The sequence below is a fragment of the Hemitrygon akajei genome, chromosome 7 (genome assembly GCF_048418815.1).
Source record: "Hemitrygon akajei chromosome 7, sHemAka1.3, whole genome shotgun sequence".
Taxonomy (NCBI): domain Eukaryota; kingdom Metazoa; phylum Chordata; class Chondrichthyes; order Myliobatiformes; family Dasyatidae; genus Hemitrygon; species Hemitrygon akajei.
Window position 1 is genome coordinate 62,254,704 of NC_133130.1, and position 23,248 is coordinate 62,277,951.

Consider the following 23,248-nt stretch of genomic DNA (forward strand, 5'->3'; position numbering starts at 1 on the left):
CAATGTTGGCATTCATTTCTAGAGGTATAGAATATAAAAGCAGGAATGCGATGTTGAGGCTCTATAAGGCATTTGTGAGACCACACTTGGAGTATTGTGTGCAGTTTTGGGCTCCTAAATTTTTAGAAAGTATATACTGACATTGGAGAGGGTTCAGAGAAGATTCACGATAATGATTCCAGGAATGAAAGGGTTACTGTATGAGGAACATCTGGCATCTCTTGGGCTGTATTCCCTGGAGTTCAGGAGAATGAGGGGGATCTCAAAGAAACATTCCGAATGTTATAAGGCCTGAACAGATTAGATATGGCAAAGTTATTTCCCATGGTAGATGAGTCTAGGACAAGAGGGCGTGACTTCAGGATTAAAGGACCTCCATTTGGAACAGAGATGCAGAGAAACTACTTTAGTCAGAGGGTGGTAAATCTGTAGAATTTGTTGCCATGAGTGATGGTGGAGACCAAGTCATTGGGTGCACTTAAGGCAGAGATAGGTAGGTTCTTAATTAGTCAGGGCAGAAGGGTGAGAAGGCAGGGAGTGGGAATGACAGGAAGAATTGGATCAGCCCATGATTGAATAATGGAGCAGACTTGTTGGCCAAAATGCCTACTTCTGCTCCTATATCTTATGGTCTTAAAGTCTTATAGGCAGGGTGAAGGCCAAGGTCTCTGAGCTTTTTGTTGAGCCTGGAGGGAATGATGGTGTTAAATGCTGAACTGTAGTCCAAGAACACAATTCTCACATAAACATTCTTCTTCTCCAAATGTATAAGGATGGCATGCAGAGCAGTGGCTATTGCATCGTCTGTTGATCAGTTGTGTCGGTAGGTGAATTGGGGAGGGGGGGTGGTCCAATGTGGGTGGTAGCAAGCTGCAGATGTAGTCCTTGACCAGCCTCTCAAAGCATTTGCTTATTATTGATGTGAGTGCGACAGGACACCAGTCGTTCAGGCATGTTACCTTGGTCTTTTTAGCAACAGAGAACATTCGATCAAATGTTACATAGAGGCAGATTCAACGTCCCACAATTTAACAGAAATCTTCTTTCTGTTATTTGTTAAATGGTCAAGAGATCTTCATAACTTAGTAATGAAAATATTTTGCGGATTATTTCTCATGTGTGTATAATGAGATAACACACAAAAATGCTGGAGGAACTCAACAGGTCAGGTAACGTGCATGGAGAGAATTAAATAGTTGATGTTTCAGGCCAAGACCCTTCTGGACTGGAAAGTTAGCGAGAATAAGCCAGAAAAAGAAGCTGGGGGAAGGGAAGGAGTACAAGCTGGCAGATGGGTAAAGCCAGGTGAGGAGGAAGATGGGTAAGTGGGGGAGAGGGTTTGAGTAAGAAGCTAGGAGGTGATAGAGAGAAAAGGTAAAGGGCTGAAGAAGAAGGAATCTGATAGGAGAGGGGAGTGGACTATGGAAGAAAACAGGAGGAGGAGGGACACCAGAGGGGAAGTGATAAGCAGGTAAGGAGAAGAGAAGGGATAAGATGAGACCCAGAAGGGGAATGGAAGGAGAGAGAAGGCAGTAGTGGGAAGAAATTTTTGCAAGTTAGAGTAATTGATGTTCATTCAGACAAGTTGGAGGCTACCCAGAGAAAATATGAGGTGTTGCTCCTCCAACGTGAGAGTAGCCTCATCGTGGCAGTAGAGGAGGCCACGGACCTGACATGTCGGCATGGGTGTAGGGAGTGGAATTATAATGGTTGGCCACCAGGAACTCCTTCCCTCCCTTTTCCAAAGAACAGAAAACTTTATCATTCTTTGTGGGCATGCTACTACAAAACAAAGGGATTGCTTTTTAGCTGTAACCAAAGAAAACCAGTTTCTATGCCTATTAATATTTATTAATATTAGAACAACATATAAATATGTTAAGTATTTATTGGGTATTTTTGGTTTCCACTATTTACTTACAGTATGGTTTAACTAGACTTTGCAGCACAATGGTGTAGCAGTTAATGCTACTGCTACAGCAACCTTGGCAGCTGTTTGTGTGAAGAAGCACATTTTCACTTTGACCACATGGGTTTCCTCCTGGTGCTATGGTTCCTCAATACTGCAAAGACTTATTGTTAGGCTAATTATCCTCCAAAAATCCTCCTTTAATGTAGGTAGGTGGCAGGAGTACCTGGAGTAGGGAGGAATTGATGGGCAGCATAGTAGAGTAGTTGTTAGTACAGATGACCTTGGTTCAATTCCCATTGCTGCCTGTGAGGAGTTTATACGTTCCTGAGACCATATCGGTTTCCTCCACAGTCTAAAGAAATGCCAGTGGTCATTTGAAATTGTCCTGTGACTAGGCTTAGGTTAAATCGGGACTGCTGTAAGGTGTGGCTGGAAGGGCCGAAAAGCCCTGTTTCGCGTTGTATCTCAATGAATGAATAAATATGTGTGAGAGTATCGGTGACGAGGGAAGAGTTAGGGCAGTGGGACTGGTGGGATTGCTCTGAAGGCTGACAGGACTCGGATGGGCTGGATGTTCTCCCTCTTAACATTGAGATTTCCATTGGAAGCTCATTAGAAGAATGTTGGAGCTCACAATCCCAATCTCCTGTTGTTGCCTTTTTCATTTTTATAATGATCAGACATGATTTCATTTATTACCTTAGCTATAACAAATGGAATGTTCATTATGTTGAAATTTAAAGCATTTGACCAGCTTTAAGAGACCAGCACAGAATATTCTCTGTAAATGTCGTTTCAGAAATGAGGCACTGGAATATTTGAAGTGCAGACAAATGAGAGGATGGTGCCAGAGGATACAAGTACTTAGTTTTGAAGCAATGTTTTAGTATTAGGTAAAGTAGGTTGTTTTCAATTTACTTTCCCTTCATTTACCGGCTGAAAATTGAAGCATTTAGGCTCAGGACACTGAGTGGCAGTAGAGGTGAGTGAATACAGAATATATACTGTATGTCCTATACCTAGGCTGCCAGGAATCACTGATTGCATTTTCTTTTTCTAGGCTGGGACCACACAGACCAATATGTCTGCCTTAATGAGATGGGTATTGAGTTAAATTCTGAGAGATTTGCTCAGCAAGCTTGTTACTGAGGTTAGGGGAGAAAAATTCCAGAGGACATGGGTGAAGGGTGAAGAGGGAAAAGTTTAAAGGGAACATTGGGGGGGGGGGGGGGCTTCTTCACACAGAGAGTGGTGTGAGTGTGGAATGAGCTGCCAGATCAAGTGGTAAACACTTTTAACATTTAAGAAAAAACTTGGACAGGTAGATGGATGAGAGGTGTATGGAGGGATATGGTCCAGGTGCAGGTCAGTGGGACTAGGCAGAAAAATGGTTTGGCACAGCTAAGAAGGGCCAAAAGGCCTGTTTCTGTGCTGTAGATGTTCTATGGTTCTATGGTACTCAAGTCTTTCTCTGTATGGTTTCATTCAAAGGCCTTGCAGATTTCTGGCATACAGCTGGTGGTCAGAGTCATCTAAATACTAAGCAAGTTGACATAAATAATTTTTCAAAAAGGTTAATTGTTTTTAATATACTGAAGTCAAATGTCATTTAGCTATCTGCACTTCATTCTACAGTGCTGATAAATGGGAGTTTCTGTTTGTGCATCAGCAAACTCTGGTGTAAACCTAATGTGCTGGTTGGAAAGTGCTGTTGTTTCAGGGCTCAGTAGTAGAATGAGAATGTCCGATAGCCCCTAGTTCCCCTAAGAGCTTTCAGCTGGCAGAAGCATGATTCAATTCCTAAACTTCCGCAAGGTTGTTTTGACTTTACCTGATGTGCTGCAGTTGGTTTGAAGCTGAATGGGCCACATTTCCAATTTACCAACTTGCTTCACATTTACAAATTAAATGATGTTCTCCAGCAATTTATACTGAATTCCACTGCACTGCTGTCCCTTGTACCAATTTTCCTGCAATAAACAAAATATTATTTTGAATTGTGTTACTATCAAATAAATAAGGAAGCAAGCTGTAATTTTATAATCATAAACAGCTATACTTGCGGCAACAGATGCTGGAATCTGGAGTGAGAAACAAACTGCTGGAAGCACATATCAGGTCAAGCAGGATCTGTGGAGGCAAAGGGATGGTCAAATCCTCAGATCAAGAACTACCAAATATTCTGCTTGATTTGCCTTAACCATACTCATTATTCTGTCCTGCTGTATTGTACCTAGTTAAACTGTGCACAGTCCTGAAAAATAACTCATCCAAAAATCAACGACAGCAGATAGTTTTCAATTGAGTATAGTGATACAATTAACAGTGCAGGAAAAAAAAAATGCTCGCTCTTTGTTGGTCAAAGAGTTGGGGAATGAATGCAACTCTGCTCAGACGTCCATAAAGAATTTGTGACACCTATAACTTTCTGAGATGTCTTACATGAGCATTATCAATGAAATTAGTACAATGCCAATGGAGAAATTGTGACACATTTCTGCCAGAATGTTGTTTAAGGAATATCTCCAAAAAAAAGGTAATGTGCAATTATGATGGGCCAGGATTGAATTACTGTATATTCTGAAAGTCCAGTTCAGGAATTTAAAGACAACAGTCTGGAGTTCTTCATTCTATGGTGAAGACCTTTACGTGAGGTTGAGGTATCATGATACCTTTAAAATAACAGCTGACATAGCAAGTCCAATCCATAAAAATTCTGTAAGTGCTGGAAGTCTAGAGATCTTGAGTCAGGACTGGAAAGGAAAGGGCAGAAACAAATCCTTATTCTCTTGAAGTTGCAAATTGAATATTCCATTTTCATGACCATTTCATGATCTACTTGTCTGCAATTGCAATAAGATATCATTTCTGATAGTTGACCTGGTCACCTTGCTCCAATTCAGCTTCTGAATCAGTTGTCCATTTGCCAATATTATCTGGTGACTGATGACATTCTTCCCAGCAGTGACTTAGTAGCTAAAGGAACTTAATGTTTTTAAGTAAACCCTTTTGGCTATATTAACTAAAAGTTTAGCTTCCCCATTGATCTTTCATTGTGGTTGGGCTTGGGGATCTTTCACATATCTTCCCAGCCACATATCCATCCCATGAAAACAAAGGATTTGTGGGTTCAGTGAAGTGCTGCCCACACATGGGAATTCACTAATATTTTTCAGGTGTGCTAAAACACATTTCCTGTCTTTGCAATGGGGTTACACATAAAATGGAGTTTCATTTCAAGAGGTATGACACTTAATGTGGAATTACATATTTATAACAGGGTTACATTTTAGGTGTGAAAGTACGTTTGTACAAATTTTTAAACTCCCCACACCTGTTCGTTTAGTCTAACTACATCTTGAACATAAAATATCATATGTGAACAAACTATTCTTTATAGTTAGTGGAGTTTTGATTGTTAAAGCACTTTTGTTTGGTTGAATGATTAAAGAGCTCTTCTAATGGTTTCTAATTCAACAACCTTTGACCTTTGCAAAGTCTCTGAGCACTAAGCAGGCTTCTTCAGTGCTTTAGTTTTTGCTTGAATTTCAGTTTTGTGAATAATCAACATGCATGCTGCTGACCATCTTCTCGTAGCACATGTGTTTAAAGAGTAAAATTGATTTTTATTTCACTTATTTAGAGATGCAGCACGGAGTAAGCCCTTCCTGTTCCCACAACCCTCGACAATCCTGATTAGCCGTAATCTAATCACGGGACAATTTGCAATGACCGGTTAACCTACTTGGTACCTCTTTGAACTGTGGGAGGGAACCGGAGCACCCAGGGAAAACCCACGCATTCCACAGACTCCTTACAGAGACAGGGAGGATGTATCAGAGACTCCCTATGGAGACAGGGAGGATGTATCAGAGACTCCCTATGGAGACAGGGAGGATTTATCAGAGACTCCCTACGGAGACGGGGAGGACGTATTGGAGACTCCTTACAGAGACGGGGAGGATGTATCGGAAACTCCTTACGGAGACAGGGAGGACGTACAGGAGACTCCCTACGGAGACAGGGAGGACGTACAGGAGACTCCCTACGGAGACGGGGAGGACGTACAGGAGACTCCCTACGGAGACGGGGAGGACGTACCGTAGACTCCCTACGGAGATGGGGAGGATGTACCGGAGACTCCCTATGGAGACGGGGAGGATGTACAGAGACAGGAGGATGTATCAGAGGACACCCGAACTGAACTCTGACACCCCCTGACTGTATAGCATTGTGCAAACCTCTATGCTACCATGGCACCTGCAGCATACATATAAAAAATATATATAATTTGGGTCCCTCTCTGGGTCCCACAAGCTTCCTTTACTGTACAGCCATTGGCTCCGTAAAATGTTGATACAGATGGTCACACTTTATGGAGGTAAATGGTAATGGTAAAGCTGTGGTGCATGGCTTGAGAACTGCAATAGAACAATGAAAAAATTAACAGTTCTGCATTGTTCCTGAACTTTGCAATTACCATGATATAAATTACAGGCATTATTTCTAATAATTTAAACAGATTTAAAAACTGATCTGATCTCCAGCAATGCCAGATTGCTTGACTGTGAACAGATGCTTATTAATGTGCATGATCTTGGAATTTAGTGTTTTTTTAAGACGATGCTGAAAAGCAATGGCTGCATACTGAGTGCTGCTCTGGATTAATGAAATGTGACCGTTTACTTTTGTTTCAGAGCCGGCACTTTCCTATGTCAAACAGCTGGAGACCAGAGTGAAACAGCTTGAGGAAGAGAACCGGATGTTACCCCAGGTATGCCATTTCATTGTTCATTCTGCTGAAAAGTGACATGATTTTAGCACTTCTTAGCAATTGGGAAAAGTATGTGAAAATGGTGGTATTTTTAACTTCTGCATAATTTAGGAACATTCATCAAAGCTATCAAAATTCAGTGCTTAATACCATTGTGGGAAAGGTTTGTGGTTTAACTGTTTGTTGGAGCATCTAGAGAAATATTCTTCATGATCTTTACATTAAGTGCTCATACAATTAGCCGTAATGAATTCCTGAACCCTATTTATGCAGTTTGTTAAAACCCTCAGGCTGAGCAGGAAGTGTGCAGGATATAACTGAGCTCACCTGTACTTTCCCAATGATGCAGAATGTCACTTTAGAACCTGAGCAATTAAAGAAAAATGGGTGCTTTTCACAATTCAACAACCATTTTTGAAATTTACTGTTGTGATGTAGGAAATTGAACAATCCAGCAATGAGGTAAACACCACATAATATGCTTTCTTGATACTGGTGGAGAGAAACTATTTGGGTTACCTTGCTTGTAATTGGTAATGAACATTGGAAATCAAATCATCAGGAGATGTGAGTCAGGTAAGCAAAAGGATTAATATCTTCAGAAAATCTGCCAAGATCATTCCACCTGATGTCATCAATATGTAAGTTGACCAAATTTTGCTCTCACTCTAAGTCATGACTTTAGGTAGATTATTTAATACTTGCTTTGAACACCACATCCACATCAGCCTAAGCAGAAGAATTGACTGCTTTGTTACTGCCAAACTCTGTTACTGGCTGGATTGGAAGATGTAGAATTCTTGTGGTAGAGGTAAGAAACTGAAGGGGTAAACTGAAGTTGTATGCAGGCCTCTGAACAGTAACCCAAGATGTAAGGTACACATTGCAATGTAAAGATATGTAAAAAGTGCAATGTTACAAAGGTCATGAGAGATTTCAATATGCAGGTAGATTAGAAAATCAGGTTGGTGCTGGATCCCAAGATAAAGATCAAGATTCAGGATTGTTTAATGTCATTTTGAGTACACAAGTGTAAAGGAGAATGAAATAATTGTTACTTGAGATCTGATGCAGCACCAGAAAGGATAGATCCAGAACATAATAATAAGAAAGACAATAAATATAAATGCATAAGGTAACTTGTATACATTGTATGTCCATCAAGTGCAAATAGGAGTGGCAGTACATAAGGTGACTCTGATAGCAAATAATAAAGTAGTGGTGATTGGGGATGTGGAAGGGTGGGTTAATGGGTGGTGATGTTGATGAGCCTTACTACTTGGGGAAAGTAACAGTTTTTGAGCCTGTTGATCCTGGCATGAATACTACATGATCTCCTCCCTGATGGGAGTAGGACAAACAGTCCAAGAGCAGGGTGGGTGGGAACCTTCATGTTATTGCTGGCCTTTTCCCAGCACCTTTCTGTATATGTGTCCTTAATATGCTTAGGCTGATGGCAGTGATGTGTTGGGCAGTTTTGATTACCCATTATAGAGCCTTCTTGTCAGCCACTGTGCAGTTTCCGTACCATGTGGTGATGTAGCATGTTAGGATGCTCTCTACCGTGCTTCAGTAGAATAATATGAGTATAATATTTGCATAGCTCATTTCTCTTCAACCTGCTCAGAAAGTAGAAATGTTGGTGCGCTTTCTTGATTGAAGAGAAGGAATTTGTAGAATGCCTAGGAGATGGATTTCAGAGTAGCTTGTGGTTGAGCTTAAGGTAAAGGAACCAGCAGAAGGCAATGATCATAAAGTGGTAGAATTCACCCTGTAATTTGAGAGGGAGAAGCAAAAATCAGATGTATCAGCATTACAGTGGAGCAAAGGGAACAACAGAGGCATGAGAGAAGAGCTGGCCAATTGATTGGAAGGGGACTTCAGGAGGGTAAGATGAGGAACACAAAACAATACTTATTGAAGGATCAGAATTAGGGCATCAGAGGGTATGGGGAGAAAGCAGGAGAGTGGGATGACTAGAAGAATTGGATCAGCCCATGATTTAATGGCAGAGCAGACTCAATGGGCCAAATGGCCTACTTCTGCTCCTATATCTTAAGGTTTTAAGTGGAGCAATTTCAAGTTCCTGGGTGTCAAGATCCCTGAGGGTCTAACCTGGTCCCAACATGTGCAGCTATTAAAGAAGGCAAGACAGCGGCTATATTTCATTTGGAGTTTGAAGAGAATTGCTTTGTCAACAAAACACTCAAACTTCTATAGATGTACAGCAGAGAGCATTCTGACAAGCTGCGTCACTATCTGGCATGGGGGTGGGGGGACACGCTACTGCACAGGACTGAAAGAAGCTACAGAAAGTAATAAAGTGAGTAAACTCCATTTTGGGTACGAGCCTCTGTAGTACACACAACATCTTCAAGGAGTGGTGCCTCAGGAGGGAGATGCCCATTATTAAGGACCCCCATCACCCAAGGCATGCCCACTTCTCATTGTTACCTTCAGGAAGGAAATGCAGAAGCCTGAAGTCACATACTCAGTGATTCAGGAACAGCTTCCTCCCCTCTGCCATCCGATTCCTAAATGGACATTGAACCCATGAACACTACCTCACTTTTTAAATGTACCTGTATATGTCATTTAATGTTTTTGCACTATTTTTAATTTATTCATATACATACATATATACTGTAATTGATTTATTTATTCCCTTACTATATTATCATGTATTTCATTGAATGTCCACTGCTAAGTTAACAAAATTCAAGACGTATGCTGACGATAATGAATCTGATTATCAGTGATGACCGCAGACTAGCAATGGGTGAGTATTTGGGAGCAATTTGGATGGGGCAGGATAGATACATCCCAAAGAAGTATTCTGAAGGGAATACGAAGCAACAGTGGCTAACAAGGGAAGATTAGCTGACTGGCAGGAGGCAAGGAGTGAGCATAAAGGGGGCCTTTAATGATTGGCTGCCAGTGACCAGTGGTGTTACGCAGGCGTCAGTATTGGAATCGCTTCTTTTCATTTTATATCAGGGATATGGATGATGGAATTGATAGCTTTGTGACCACATTTGTGGATGATACAAAGGTAGGTGGTAGGGGCAGTTAGAATTGAGGAAGCAGGGAGTCTGCAGAAAGACTTGGAGAGAATAGGAGAATGAGCAAATAATTAGCAGATGGAATATATTGTAGGGAAGCATACATTGCACTGGTAGAAGGAATAAAGGCACAGACTACTTTCTAAACTGGGAGCAAATTCAGAAATCAGAGGAGCAAAGGGACTTGGGCATTCTTGAGCAGGATTCCCTAAAGGTTAGCTTGCAGGTTGAGCCAGTGATAAGGAAGGTAAATGCAATGTTAGCATTCATTTTGAGCAAGGATGTAATGCTCAGGCTTTATAAGGCATTGGTCAGCCAGCACTTGGAGTATTGTGAGCAGTTCTTGGCCCCTTTTCGAAGAGAGGATATTTTAACATTGGAGTGTTTTCAGAAGAGATTCGTGAGAGTGATCCCAGGAATGAAAGGCTTTTGTATGAAGAGTATTTGATAGCTCTTGGCCTGTACTTGCTGGAGTTTAGGAGAATGAGAAACTTATTGAATATTGAAAAGCCTGAACAGTGTATGTAGAGAGGTTGTTTTCTATATTGCAGAGTCTAGGACCAGAGAGCTCAACTTCAGAATAGAAGGACGTCCCTTTAGAACAGATGAGGAATTTTGTAGCCAGTTGGTGGTGAATCTGTGGAATTCATTGCCACAGGTGGTTGTGGAGGCCAAGTCATTGGGTATATTTGAAACAGAAATAGATACATTCTTAATTTGTCAGGGTGTTAAATGTTACGAGGAGAAAGCAGGAGAATGGTGTTGAGAGAATTAATAAATTAGACATGATGGAATGGCGGAGCCAACTCAGTGGACTGAGTGGCTTAATTCCGCACCTAACGGTGTGATACAATTGTCTTGGAATTCTACTTCGCCAGGTAACACCCTCATCTCTTGGAATGTTCAAATGCAAAATTTTAGTTGTAACAATAATACTTTTTGCAAAATATCTGGGAGAAAATAAATAAATAAAATTAAACTGGCTTCAGGTTAATACCAAGCAATGAAGTATTTGCAAACTCAAAATTTAAAACTCACATTCACTGACAGTTCAAGAAATCTCTCTTTGCCCTAATCATTAATCTGTTGGGATTCTAAATCGAGGGTGTGCAGATTTTTAGTTCATCACCATTAATTTCACCATAGTAATAAAACATATTGTGTAAAAGTATATCCCAGGTCATGAAAAATGACTACTGAGCGGTGATGTAATCAGAACTATCTCTTTTCAATTCTGACTTTCCACGACGATTCAGTAATACCAGCAATATCACTTTTAAAACCTGAATGGTCAAAAATTTAGCTGCTCAAAATCTATTGGTGAACATTGGAATTACAATATATTTTAATTGTGGCTTTTATGTTTATGTAGATTCATCAGAAGGATTTTGCATCAGGTAAAAGGGAGGTAAATTTTTTTTGAAACAATACTTACAATGAGAGGGAATCTCTAGCTCAGAATAAATTCCTAACTATTTAGTTACTGATGAAAGGTCAGCAGAATTAAAGCTTTGTCAAATTTCCATCTTCATCACATTGACATTCATGTAGTAGAATGAATTCACCTTTTATATTTCTTTTTTTATAACACTAATTCACCATAACTCGAACTGTTAGGAGCAGCAGGTTAAGGGCTTTCATATTTTAGCTTTTCCCTACAGCATCATGAATTTTCAAGCAGTATCTGTTGGCCTTTGAAGTCTGATGCATGAGCAGATCTTGCTCTGGTGCTCAAGAGAAAATAGTTATGTGGTTTCAGTAACCTAGATGGAGGCATGAGATGATTTCAGGAAGCTGTATTCATGTGCAGCAATTTACTGGGAGAAAGTTCAAGCTATGTTTAACGGAAATAAGTTCAGTTTAATTAAACTGGTTAATTAATGAACTATAAGCTTATTTCCCTTCAAATGACAGTAACTACAAGTCCAAAATAATAAATGTGTTATTTTTCATGCAAGGATTTCTTGAGAATATAATGCAGTGCTATATGAATGTAAATTAATGCTTCTGAACTCACTGACATACCATCAGATCTAAAGCATTATATTACCTGAGAATACTTCTGTGCAAAAACTTTAACCTTGAATGAGAAATTTTGAACATTTTTCACTGAGTATCTCTTAACCTTAACATGCTAAATGATTGTAGTCTGTATTTTTATATTCTGTTCTGTGTTTGCTGCCAGATTCTGAGCGATAAATATAATTCCTGGCCAAGGTCAGCATTTTGTCAGAGTTATGAATTGAGGGGTTGCGACAGAAGAGTGCATTTCAAATGTTAATATCATGCGATAGCCAATTTATTCGGTGCATTCAGCTCACATTACTGTTCCACTTCTTACATCAGTCTGGTTTTAGATAGCTGGTGCCGCTGAATGCAAATAAAATGCTTAAGCTTCTGAAATGTAAAATAACACAATGGGATAACTGAAGAATATAGATTGCTTTGCAATTGTACTGCATGGAGTCTGTGAAATCTGACTTTGCACAGCAGGAAGAATTATATATTTGATGAATAATGAGTCTTACTGCTAACCTGACATAAAACAGTTCAAGTTCATTTGATTAATGCCGTATGATTTGGAATGTTAATGGTGGTGTAGCAACAAGTAAACCAAGGTGTTCAGTAATAGTTCAGGGGCCAGACTGGAACTCCTACCATCGCAACTGTGGAAAGCTTACTTAATAATTTAGTATTAGTCATTACTACCATGGAACTAATGATATTGTTGTAAAGAACAATATCAACTTACACATATCCTTCAGAGGAGAAAATTCACCATTGTAGTCCTCTGTAGCCTAAATGTGACTGTAGGTCCTTAAATGTGGCCTGTGGACTAAATGCAGCTATAGTAAAGTACACTAAGTAGCCTCACAAAAAAAAATGACATTCAGTTAGCTGGAGAACTGAAGATCTACATTCCAGAGCTCCTGTGACTTGTGGCACAGTACTGTAGCAGTTAGCACAGTGCTGGTGATTTGGGTTCAATTCCTCCACTGTCGTAAGGAGTTTGTATGTTCTCCCCATGGCCACGTAGGTTTCCACTGGGTGCTCTGGTTTCTCACCACGTTCCGAAGACATTCTGGTTAGGGTTAGTACGTTGTGGGCATCCTATGTTGGTGCTGTAAGCATGGTGCCCTGGTATGTCCTATTCACAGTCAAGCTTTTGACTGTCCAAGCAGTCAACTCACAATCATCAGCAACATGATGGAAAGAGTTGCAACAATACTTTCAAACAATACTTTAACCTATTTACAGTAGCTTACATTGGCATTTTCCAGTAATCACTCCAGACTTCATCATAGCTTTGGTCTAAAAATGGACTGAACTCCAGAGATGAGCTGTGAGGGCCTGCTTTTGATAACAGCCAGTGAAGCATCAAGAAGCCCTGGTAAAACTTAAGTTTAAGGGCAACACATGAATGCATCTCACCCTAACCATGGACTTTTTACTCTCCTCCCATCCGGTAGGTGCTACAGGAGCCTCTGCTAGACTGTGACCCTGCTGAACCTCACATCACAGCGCTAAGCAGTATTGTACACATACTGGACTGTCTCAGTACTTTTATATTTGTATACTGTAGCACACACTTTTTAATTGCAATTATTTTGTAAATAACACTATTCTTTGCATTTCTGGTTAGATGCTAACTGCATTTCAATGGCTTGGTATCTGTACTCAGCACAATGACAATAAAGTTGAATCTAGTCTAATCTAATCGATAATCTTCAGATGCTTGACCAATGCCCTTACATCGGAAGTGGGATGTTTGCTAATGATTGCACTATGTTCAATCCAGTTACCACTCCTTGGTAAAAAAAAAGCAGTCCAGATCTGCATGCATCAAGACCTCGATAACATTCAAACATGGACTGATAAATAGTAGGTATCATGAACAGTGCAAGGTAATAACCATCTAGCCATCTACTCTTGAAAGCCAATGCCATTATCATTATCAAGTCTCCAACATCAACATCTTCAGGGTCACTTTTGACCAGAAACTCAAGAAGACCACCCACATAACTAATATGACAAGAAGGAGTCAGGGAATGAGTAACTACCTCCTAATACCCCAATTTTTTTTCTGCCATCTTCAAGGCATACGTTAGGAATGGGATGGAGGACTTTCCCTGGTGCTTTGTTTGTCATCTATATCACTGATTTGCATGAGAATGTAATTGGCTGAAGCACTGCGTCATCTGCAGCAAGCAGTTTGCTGGCATTGTGTTAACAAGGCCCACTGCTCGTGATAGTTCAGGCCATCATTAGACATCTGGTGGATGTTTATTTTGTTTTTATTTGTTGATACTCAGGATGTGGACATGATTGGTGTGGCCAGCATTTATTATTTATCATTTATTCCCAGTTGCCCTTGAACTGAGCAGATAGGAAGCATCATCAACTTTTGGTGGCTCTGAAGTTGCATAAAAGTCAGACCAAATTAGGGCATTATTGATTATGTATGCAAGCTGTTTTAAAATATCCATTCCAAATCCTAAAGGGCATTAGTCAATTGAATGTGTATTTACAAACAGCCCACCAGTTTCATGGTTCTGAGCTGGAAAAGGTGCAGAAAGCATTCATGAGGCTGTTTCTGGGTTGAGATACAAGGACAGGTTAGATAGACTGTGAGAGTAGGAGGCTGCAGATGACCTTGTGGAGGTTTATAAAATCATGGGGCATGTAAATAAGGTCAGAGACTTTTCCTCACGGTGGAATAGTCTAAAAGTAGAGGGGAAGGATTTAAAGTAGACCTGAGAGGTAACTTTTCACACAAAAGGTGGTGGCTATAGGGACCAAGCTGCTAGAGGCAGGTAGAATCCAAATCTTTGAAATGCATTTAAACAGGTGCATGGATAGAAATGGTTTAAGAATATATTGAATAAATGAAAAAATATGCAATAAGCTCAAAGACATCTGGGTCGGCATCGATAACTTGCATTAGATGACCCGTTGCCACGCTGTATAACCCTATAACTCATAAGTCTTAGCCTTTGTCTCCCTTTTGTGGACCAGGATTAATGCCTCTGATCCTTGGAAACTTGCTTACTTTGATCCCTATCCCTCTTTAGAATAATGTCCTTCTTGGATTTCGTTCCAAGGATGTCATTAGTCATTCGGTACTTTCCTTCCCCCATTGCCCCACCAGACAACAACCCACCAGAGGAGTCTTTCTATTGTGACTGGAGTTACTGTGTGACAACATGTTGTTTAGTAGTATATGTTAGCTATGCAGCAACATCCAACCCATAATTTTTTTAAATTTCTTGGCAAGCAGGTCATTCGATAACAACCAGAAATGAAGGGAATTCTATTACTCTGGCGTAGAGTTGAGATTGCTAGACCTGAGTCTGGATGTTTTGGTATACATGATGTTTTACCTCATCATCAGAGATTTACTTGCCATGAGTAAAGAATGTTTTATTACTTTTTTGTTGAAGTAATGTTGAACATTTTAAAAACTTAATAATATCTATCCTATTTTATGTATTTTCCCCAAAAGCAAGAAAGAATAGTATAGCTTCTTCCAGGTCTGAAATTAAAAGCAGGGTCACAACATATTGATGGAAGTCATGATCCTTGAATAACTTGTGACTCTAGACTCTAACCAGCTCGCTTAGCTAAGCGCCATTTATAAAATCTGTGACAGTTAGTGATTGTCCGCATATTACATTCCTTTGAAAAACACAGATGCTTCACAGCCTAACAGGTTCCGATGCCTATTCTCCACTCAACTGCAAAGCTAAACAAAAATAGACACTTACCATACTGGTGAGTGACCTTTTAGCTGTTTCACAGTGCGTCTTGCTCTCAAACCAATTTTCCAGCCTGATGAGTTTGAACTGAAGCTCTTGCCACAGCACATATTTTGTGTTAAGGCTGAATGTTACATAAATAGCTGTAAATTTGACATAAATTATAACATTGTGCAAGGCCCATTTTCTGCAGATCTATATATAAGCTAGTGCCTTTGAAAAGGTGAAGTTGTTGTACATTTTTTTAAATGCCAAGTCTCAAACTGTTTCATGTCTTCATACGTGTACAGCTACCTTGCATGTTCTTGGAACAACTTTTCCTTGGATTCAATATATTACAAACTTTTCCACATTGAACCTCTCACTTAAATGCATATTGATAAATCCATTTGTAAAGTGTAGCTGATGGACGTGAAATAGAAATTTAAATAATTTAAAAGACAGAGGGCAGCATGTTTTACTAATATAACAGGTGCAAGATCACTTGTAATATTTCTAGAAACAAGATTTCAGCAATAGTACAAAAACTTGTAGAGTTTCATTTCTGTTGGCAAACTCTAGCTTTGTCTATTATGAAGCAATATTCAAAAATAGTTGCCTAATTCATCTAATAGTCAGTCTTTTGCAAACAGAATGTAAAGTGAATTGTAATAAATTATAATACCTGCTGTGACCATCCTGGAATATAAAAAGCTGCTGTTGAATGGGATCCCCTGTGACTTGTAAAGCTATTCATTGCAAGCAAAGTTCTTTGTTTAGAGATCTGCATGTAGCTGGAAAGCAGGCAGTATGCTTGGTCATTGGCTTTCAGAATCAGGTTTCATATCAGTGGCATCAAATGAGTTTGTCTTTGCAGCAGCAGTACAATGCAATATCAGAGTCAGTTTTAATATCACTGTCATACATCGTGAAATGTGTTATCTTTACAGAAGCAGTACAATGAAATATATGATAAATATAGAGTAAAAACTGAAATTACATTAAGTGTGTGTGGGTATTAATATGTCTATTGAATAGTTCAGTTAAAATAAGTGGCAAAAAAGAACAAACAGTAGTGAGGTAGTGTTCATGGGGTCAATGTCCATTTAGAAATTGGATGACAAAGGAGAAGAAGTTGTTCCTGAATCGCTGAGTGTGTGCCTTCTGGCTTTAGTACCTCCTTCCCATGGTAACAATGAGAAGAGTACACGTTTTGAGTGGTGGGCGTCCCTAATCATGTCTTGGATACTACAGAGGCTGGTTACCCATGATGGAGCTGACCAATCTTACAAGTTTCTGCAACTTACTTCAATCTTGTACATTTCCCCCCACCACCCCATTCCAGGTTGTGATGTAGCCAGTCAGACAGTACATTTGTTGAAGTTTTCGAGTGATTTGTGTGACAAACCAAATCTCCTCAAACTCCTAATGAAATATAGCTGATGACTTTCCTTTTTTGTAGCTGCTCAGAGATATTGACACCCAGGAACTTGAAATTGCACATTCTTTCCACTTCTGATCTCTCTGAGGATTGGTTTGTGTTCCCTCGTCCTACCCTTTCTGAAGTCCACAATCATCTCTTTTGTCTTACTGACATTGAGTGCAAGGTCGTTGCGGTGACTCTACTCATCTAGCTGGCATACCTCGCTCCTGTACGTCCCCTTGTCACCATCTGACATTCTGCCAAAAATAGTTGTGTCGTCATTTGAGCTATGCCTAGTAGATGACATTTGAGCTATGTCTAGCCACAATGTCATGGGTGTAGAGAGAGGAGAGCAGTGGGCTAAGCACACATTCCTGAGATGCCCCAGTGTTGATTGGCTAAGCACACATTCCTGAGGTACACCAGTGAGGTTGAGATGTTATTTCCAATCTGTACAGATTATGGTTTCCCAGTGAAGAGGCTAAGGATCCAGTTGCAGAGGGAGGTACAGAGGCCCAGGCTTTTGAAGTGTTGTTGTCTTTCTGATGAAGGTATCCTTGCAGTGCTGTTGAGATGATATGTTAGTAACTCTAGGATGACTAACAATAACATTGTTGTTTGTAATGAAGGACCGATAACATTTTCAAGTGCATGACTAGGAGGAGAACGTGCAGCTGTTTCCATGCACCTATGGTGATGGGGGTGTTGTTAGGGAAGTGCTGACAGAGTAGCTGAGGCACATAACTTTTTGCCTTGTAGATGGTTTATACCAACAAAGACATTCAAGTCTTCCCCAACCAGAAGCTCTGGATGAACCAGGAGATTTGTAATCAGCAGACAGCTAGATCTGTGGCATTTAGAGCTGGCAACCCAGGATTATACAAGAAAGAAATACAGGTAGCTCCTCTGGGTACAAAGCAGCACTTCTGGATGAATCTGGATTCACATATGGAAGCTCAACAGCTGTGGAAGGACTTGCACAATATGATGGGCGAGATCGAGTAGCATAATTGACAGCAACCCATCACTCCCAGATGAGTGCAATGCCTTTGTGCACACTTTAATAGGGAAAACTATGACACATCCACACAAGCCACCACATCTCTGGATGAACATGTAACTTCAGTCTTGGGCCAATGACCAAGTTTTCCTCGAGGATGAATCCACAAAAGGCAATCTGACCCAGATGGCATACTTGGAGTACTAAAGATCTCTGTGGACCAACAAACTGGGGTACTTGGGGACATGTTCAGACACTCATTTCTATGGTCTGAGATTCCCACCTGTTTGGAAAAGGTGGCTGTTGTACCTGTGAATTTGGATGAGTGTGATGATCTGCCTCGATGACTATTATTCATTAGTGTGTACATCAACTGTAAAGGTGTGCTTTAAGATGCTGGTTTTGGCACAAATCAGCTCCTGTATCAGTAGTGCCTTGGATCTGCTCCAATCTGCCAATCTCCTCAGCAGGTTAGGAGCAGATGCCAGTTCTTTGGTTCTTCACTTTGCTCTGGACCATCTGGACAACAGGAACTTATATGTCAGGATGCTGTACATTGACTACAGTTCATTGCTTAACACAATCATTGAGATCTGGGCCTCTGTACCTCCCTCAGAAACTGAATATTTGACTTGCTCATCAGAAAAACTGTCAGTTACAATTGATAACAACATCTCCTCATTGATCATCAACACAAGTGCAGCTTAAGACTACTTGCATAGCCATCTGCTTTACTCCCTAAACGCACATGACTGTGTGGCCACTCAAAGCCCCAATGTCATCTTCAAGTTTGCCGATGACACCACTGTTGTTGGATAAATCACAGGTGGTAATGAGTTTGCCCTCTAGCGTGAGATAGGATTCCTGCTTAGGGGGTTCCGCAACCGCAACCTAAATTCACTGTCAAAAAATCTAAAGAGCTGATTGTTGACTTCAGAAGGCATAGTGGGGTGAACACCTGCTAATCTACGTTGAGAGGTTGGTGGTGGGGAGTCAGCACCTTTAAAATTCTGGGCATTAACAACTGGACAATCTCTCCTGGACTAGCACATGGATGCAATCATAGAAAAAGCCAGCATCTTTACTTTTTTTTAAAAAGAAGGTTAGGGAGGTTTGATTTGGCCCCAAACTCTAACAAACTTCTACCAATGTACTATTGGCTGGTTGCATCAATTCGAAGGCACAGCTATACAATTCCCACAGCAATATTGCTAACTTTCTTCTTGGTTCTAAAGCCATTTTGATGGTTATTGATTTCACGGCACTGTGAGCGACAATCGGTATGTCAAACATGTCAACCCTAATAAACTATTTGGCTCCTTATAACTCTGTAATTCCATCATAAATCACGCATAAGGTTTGATCTACCATTTTATTTTTGTTCAACTTTTTAATTGTTTTGATTTTTCAGCAATATTTCTGATGTGCTTTTGCAAAAAAATATCAGTTTGACATTTGTTGAGCAAATGTATACAAGCATGTGAGTGCAAACTGAATGCAGTTTTATGGTTTCTGTACTTTTATTGCTCTTTAGATTTTTTTAGGATAAAGTGAGATAATTCATCAAGGAACTATGTGCTGTATTAACTGTGGAGAAGATTTTGTGGTAACTGTTTCTACAATGTGATAGTTTGTATTTGTGAGTAGGCAGTAATATAATTGTCTCTGTCCTTCTCACTTTGGCCATACCCAATGAGAAATTTCTTCTCCATCACACAGAAATAACCAATCTGATCACTGCTTTTTCTATCTTTTAGGTGCAGAGTGAGCAAGAAACAAAAGCAGAGCACTCGTTACCCAAGGTGAAGTAACACGATAATGATACTTGACTTTTCAACAGCACTAATTGGAATACAATTTTTGTTAATATTGTCGTAGCATCTTTTTGATGGTTAAATATCGATTTTTGTCTTTTGAAAATGTTACTTTTTGTCCCTAGTACATGAATATTTTTGGCTCTTCTTTCTCTGTAAGCCTTGTTATATTGCAAGAACTCCCTCTATCTCTTGAGTTGTTCCCCATGATTTCCCCTCTGATGCTCCCAATTTGGTTCCCTGGCTGTAATTTATTATTAACAATAATGCCTTCATTGATATGGAAATCTTGAAAATGTTTTATCTGCTTTGTCCTTCTTTCACTGGATTACCAAATTTCTGTTTATTTCTGCACCTAGCTGATAATGCACCATCAGTTCTTGTATGAAGCAAAGCATAATTGGTCATTGAGGCGTTGTTGACATGAGTTTTTACATTTTATGTAAACAATGGAACACTTTAAATGTAATGTAACACAGAATACTGCAGAGAGTATCAGAAGTGTGCACCCATGAGCATTGATACATAGTTTGAATATTCACAGATACTGCTTTCAAATCGGGAAGATCAAAGTTCAAAGTAAGTTTATTATCGAAATACATGTATGTCACCATACACTACCTTGAGCATTGACAGTAAGTACAAAGAAACACAACAGAATCAATGAAAAAACACACACAAGATGGACAACCAATATGCAAAAGGCAACAAACTGTGCAAATACAAAAAGGAAAAAAAGCAAACAAAATAATAATAAATAAACAAACAATAAATACCGAGAATATGAGTTGAACGGTCCTTGAAAGTGAGTCCATAGGCTGTGGGAAAAGTTCAGTGTTGGGGTGTGTGAAGTTGAGTGAAATTATCCCCTCGAGTTCAAGAGCTTTATGGTTTGATCCTGGTGGTATGTGTCCTCTAGCTCCTGTACCTCCTTCCTGACAGCACCAGTGAGAAGAGAGCATGGCCTTGGATGGGGGAAGTCCCTCATGATGGATGCTGTTTTCCTATGACAGTGCTTCTTGTAGATGTGCTCAATGGTGGGGAGGGCTTAATCTGTGATGGCATAGGCTGTATCCACTACTTGTAGGCATTTCCAGTTAAAAGCATTGGTGTTTCCATACCAGCCATTGATGCAGCCAGTCGGTATACTCTCCACTGTGCATCTATAGAAATTTATCAAAGTTTTGGATGGCTTCTGAACTTTCACAAATTTTTAAGAAAATAGAAGTGCTGCTATGCTTTCTTTGTAATGGTACTTGTGTGATGGACACAGGACATGTCCTCTGAAATGAGGACTTTTAAAGTTGCTGACCGTCTCCACCTCCTGATCCCTTGATGAGGACTGGCTGATGGATTGCCAGCTTCCTTCTCCTGTAGTACATAAGGGCAAGATTGATGTATTGGGGAGGAATGAGGGCTGCATTCTCTATTTTGTAGAGATATAGCATATTTTGGACATGCTGGATACGGCAGTCAAACCTGATGGGTTCTCGATCCATTGGATGGACCAGACTGCTGATTCAAAGAAGACAAACAGTGTGTTTAATGATAATTTTTTTTGTGTTGCTTGGATGTAGTCTTCTTGCCACAGTCTTGTTCTCCTGAACTGGAACGTCTTATGATGAAGTGCTGTCCATTCTATTTACCGAGAGAGCTTTGCTCCATGATGCTAACCACAGTTTAAATACTGCCGAAGACCAATGTTAATCAAGCACACGATTCATTGAGTTTTGCAATTAGTAAATAAAGAACAGCCACCCCAATGCCTTTCAAATTATTGACAGGTTCTTCAATTAAGCTTGCTTGTAGAAATCTCTGACCAGTTATCATCAACATAACACCTGCAGCACCAGGGGTCCCAACATACTTGACCACTGCTACATCACCACAAGGAATGCCTACCATTCCATCTCTAGGCCACATTTTTAGAAATCTGATCACCTGGCTGTCCTTCTCCTACTTGCAAACAGGCAGAGGCTAAAGAGCAAGGCTCCAGAAATTAGGACAACAAGGAGGTGGGCGCTGGAGGCAGAGGAGCCGCTATATTATTTCTTTGAGTCGCTAGGCTGGGGCATTCAAGGACTCATTAGAAATTCTGAATGAATATACCATGGTTATCATGGACTGTATTAAAACAGGCATGGATGAGTGAGTTTTCAGAAAATCATTCCGCGTCTTCCCCAAAAAGAAGTCCTGGATGAACTATGAAATCTACAATCTGCTGAGGGCTAGTTCAGTGGCATTCATGTCTAGTGACCAAATAAGATACAAGAAGTCCAGGGATGATCTCTGAAAAGCCATGTTGTGTGCAAAGTGGAAATTCTAGACAGACAGGAGTTACTGGGGAGTGCTCAACACCTGTGGCAGGGCTTGAATGCTATCACCCCCTACAAAGTAAAACCAAGTGACATGTGTAATGACAAGGTTTCACTCCCAGATGAGCTCAATGCCTTTTACGCTCACTTTGAGTGATAAACCATGGACACATCTTTATGATCTCCCACTGCTTCCACCGCCATGTGATTTCAGTCTCTGAGACTGACATGAGAGCATCCTTCAAGAGCGGGAACCTACAGAAAGCATCCAGCCCAGATGGTCTATGTGGCTGAATACAGACCTATGCTCATCAATTGGCTGATATTTCATTAATATTTTTAACCTCCCACTTTGGCCTTCTGAGCTCCTCATCTGCTTGAAGTAGGCTTCAGTTACACCAGTTCCCAAGAAGAATATGGTAATCTGCCTCAATGACTATTGTCCAGTAGCATTTATGTCTATTGTGATGAAATACTTTGAGAGGTTGCTGATGAAACCTATCAACTCCCATCCGGGGGCGGGCGACTTGGATCCACTCCAATTATCGCACCATCACAACAGATTCCATTTCTTTGGTTCTTCACTGAACCCTGCAACATCTGGAAACTGGACTGATTTAAGTGAGGGAAGAGGGCTCCATTGAATAAGTAAGCACCATATAAAGGTTATTGCATTTGCCTTCATTTGGTAATATGGTGGAAATGCATATTAACAAGAAAATGGTGGACAATAATAATAGATTTCAGAGAAGTAACCAGGTATGGTTCAAGCGGTCACTTGAATACATCAACATAAAGACAAGGAAATTCAACTAAGATAGCTGATATTTTTTTAAAAGATGCCCCAGAATTGTGAATTGTGATCCTAGTAGCTAGTTGAAAGTTGTGGGCAATCTTCAAAGACTCTAGCAATTCCAAAACCTATTCCATTGACAAAAGTTGGAAGAGCAGTTACTGAAGTTCCCAGGGAAGCAATGCTTAACACAGAAGAAACAGAAAATACTGGAAAAGCACAGCAGGTTGGACAGTATGGTGCAGAAAGAAATTGAAGCACTGACTGTTTGCCTTTTTACTGGTGATGTCTGACCTGCTGAGTGTTTTTATATTTTCTGTTGTTATTTCTGATTTCTGACATTAGCAGTTTTCTCGATCCCCATTGCTAAACACTGCACACAGAGTGATGCTCAGAGCACTTCAGATTGCTGCCAGAGAT

At 40.2% G+C, this 23,248-nt stretch overlaps 1 protein-coding gene across 1 annotated transcript in view; it reads left to right on the forward strand.

Moving 5' to 3' along the window:
- The window catches only part of ccdc85a (coiled-coil domain containing 85A), a 480,720-nt gene that overhangs the window by 249,165 nt on the left and 208,307 nt on the right, over positions 1-23,248 (forward strand). The window contains exons 2-3 of the mRNA XM_073051041.1: positions 6,610-6,686; positions 19,664-19,708. Of these exons, the coding sequence (XP_072907142.1) occupies positions 6,610-6,686; positions 19,664-19,708 (122 nt within the window). The remainder of the gene's footprint in view (positions 1-6,609; positions 6,687-19,663; positions 19,709-23,248) is intronic.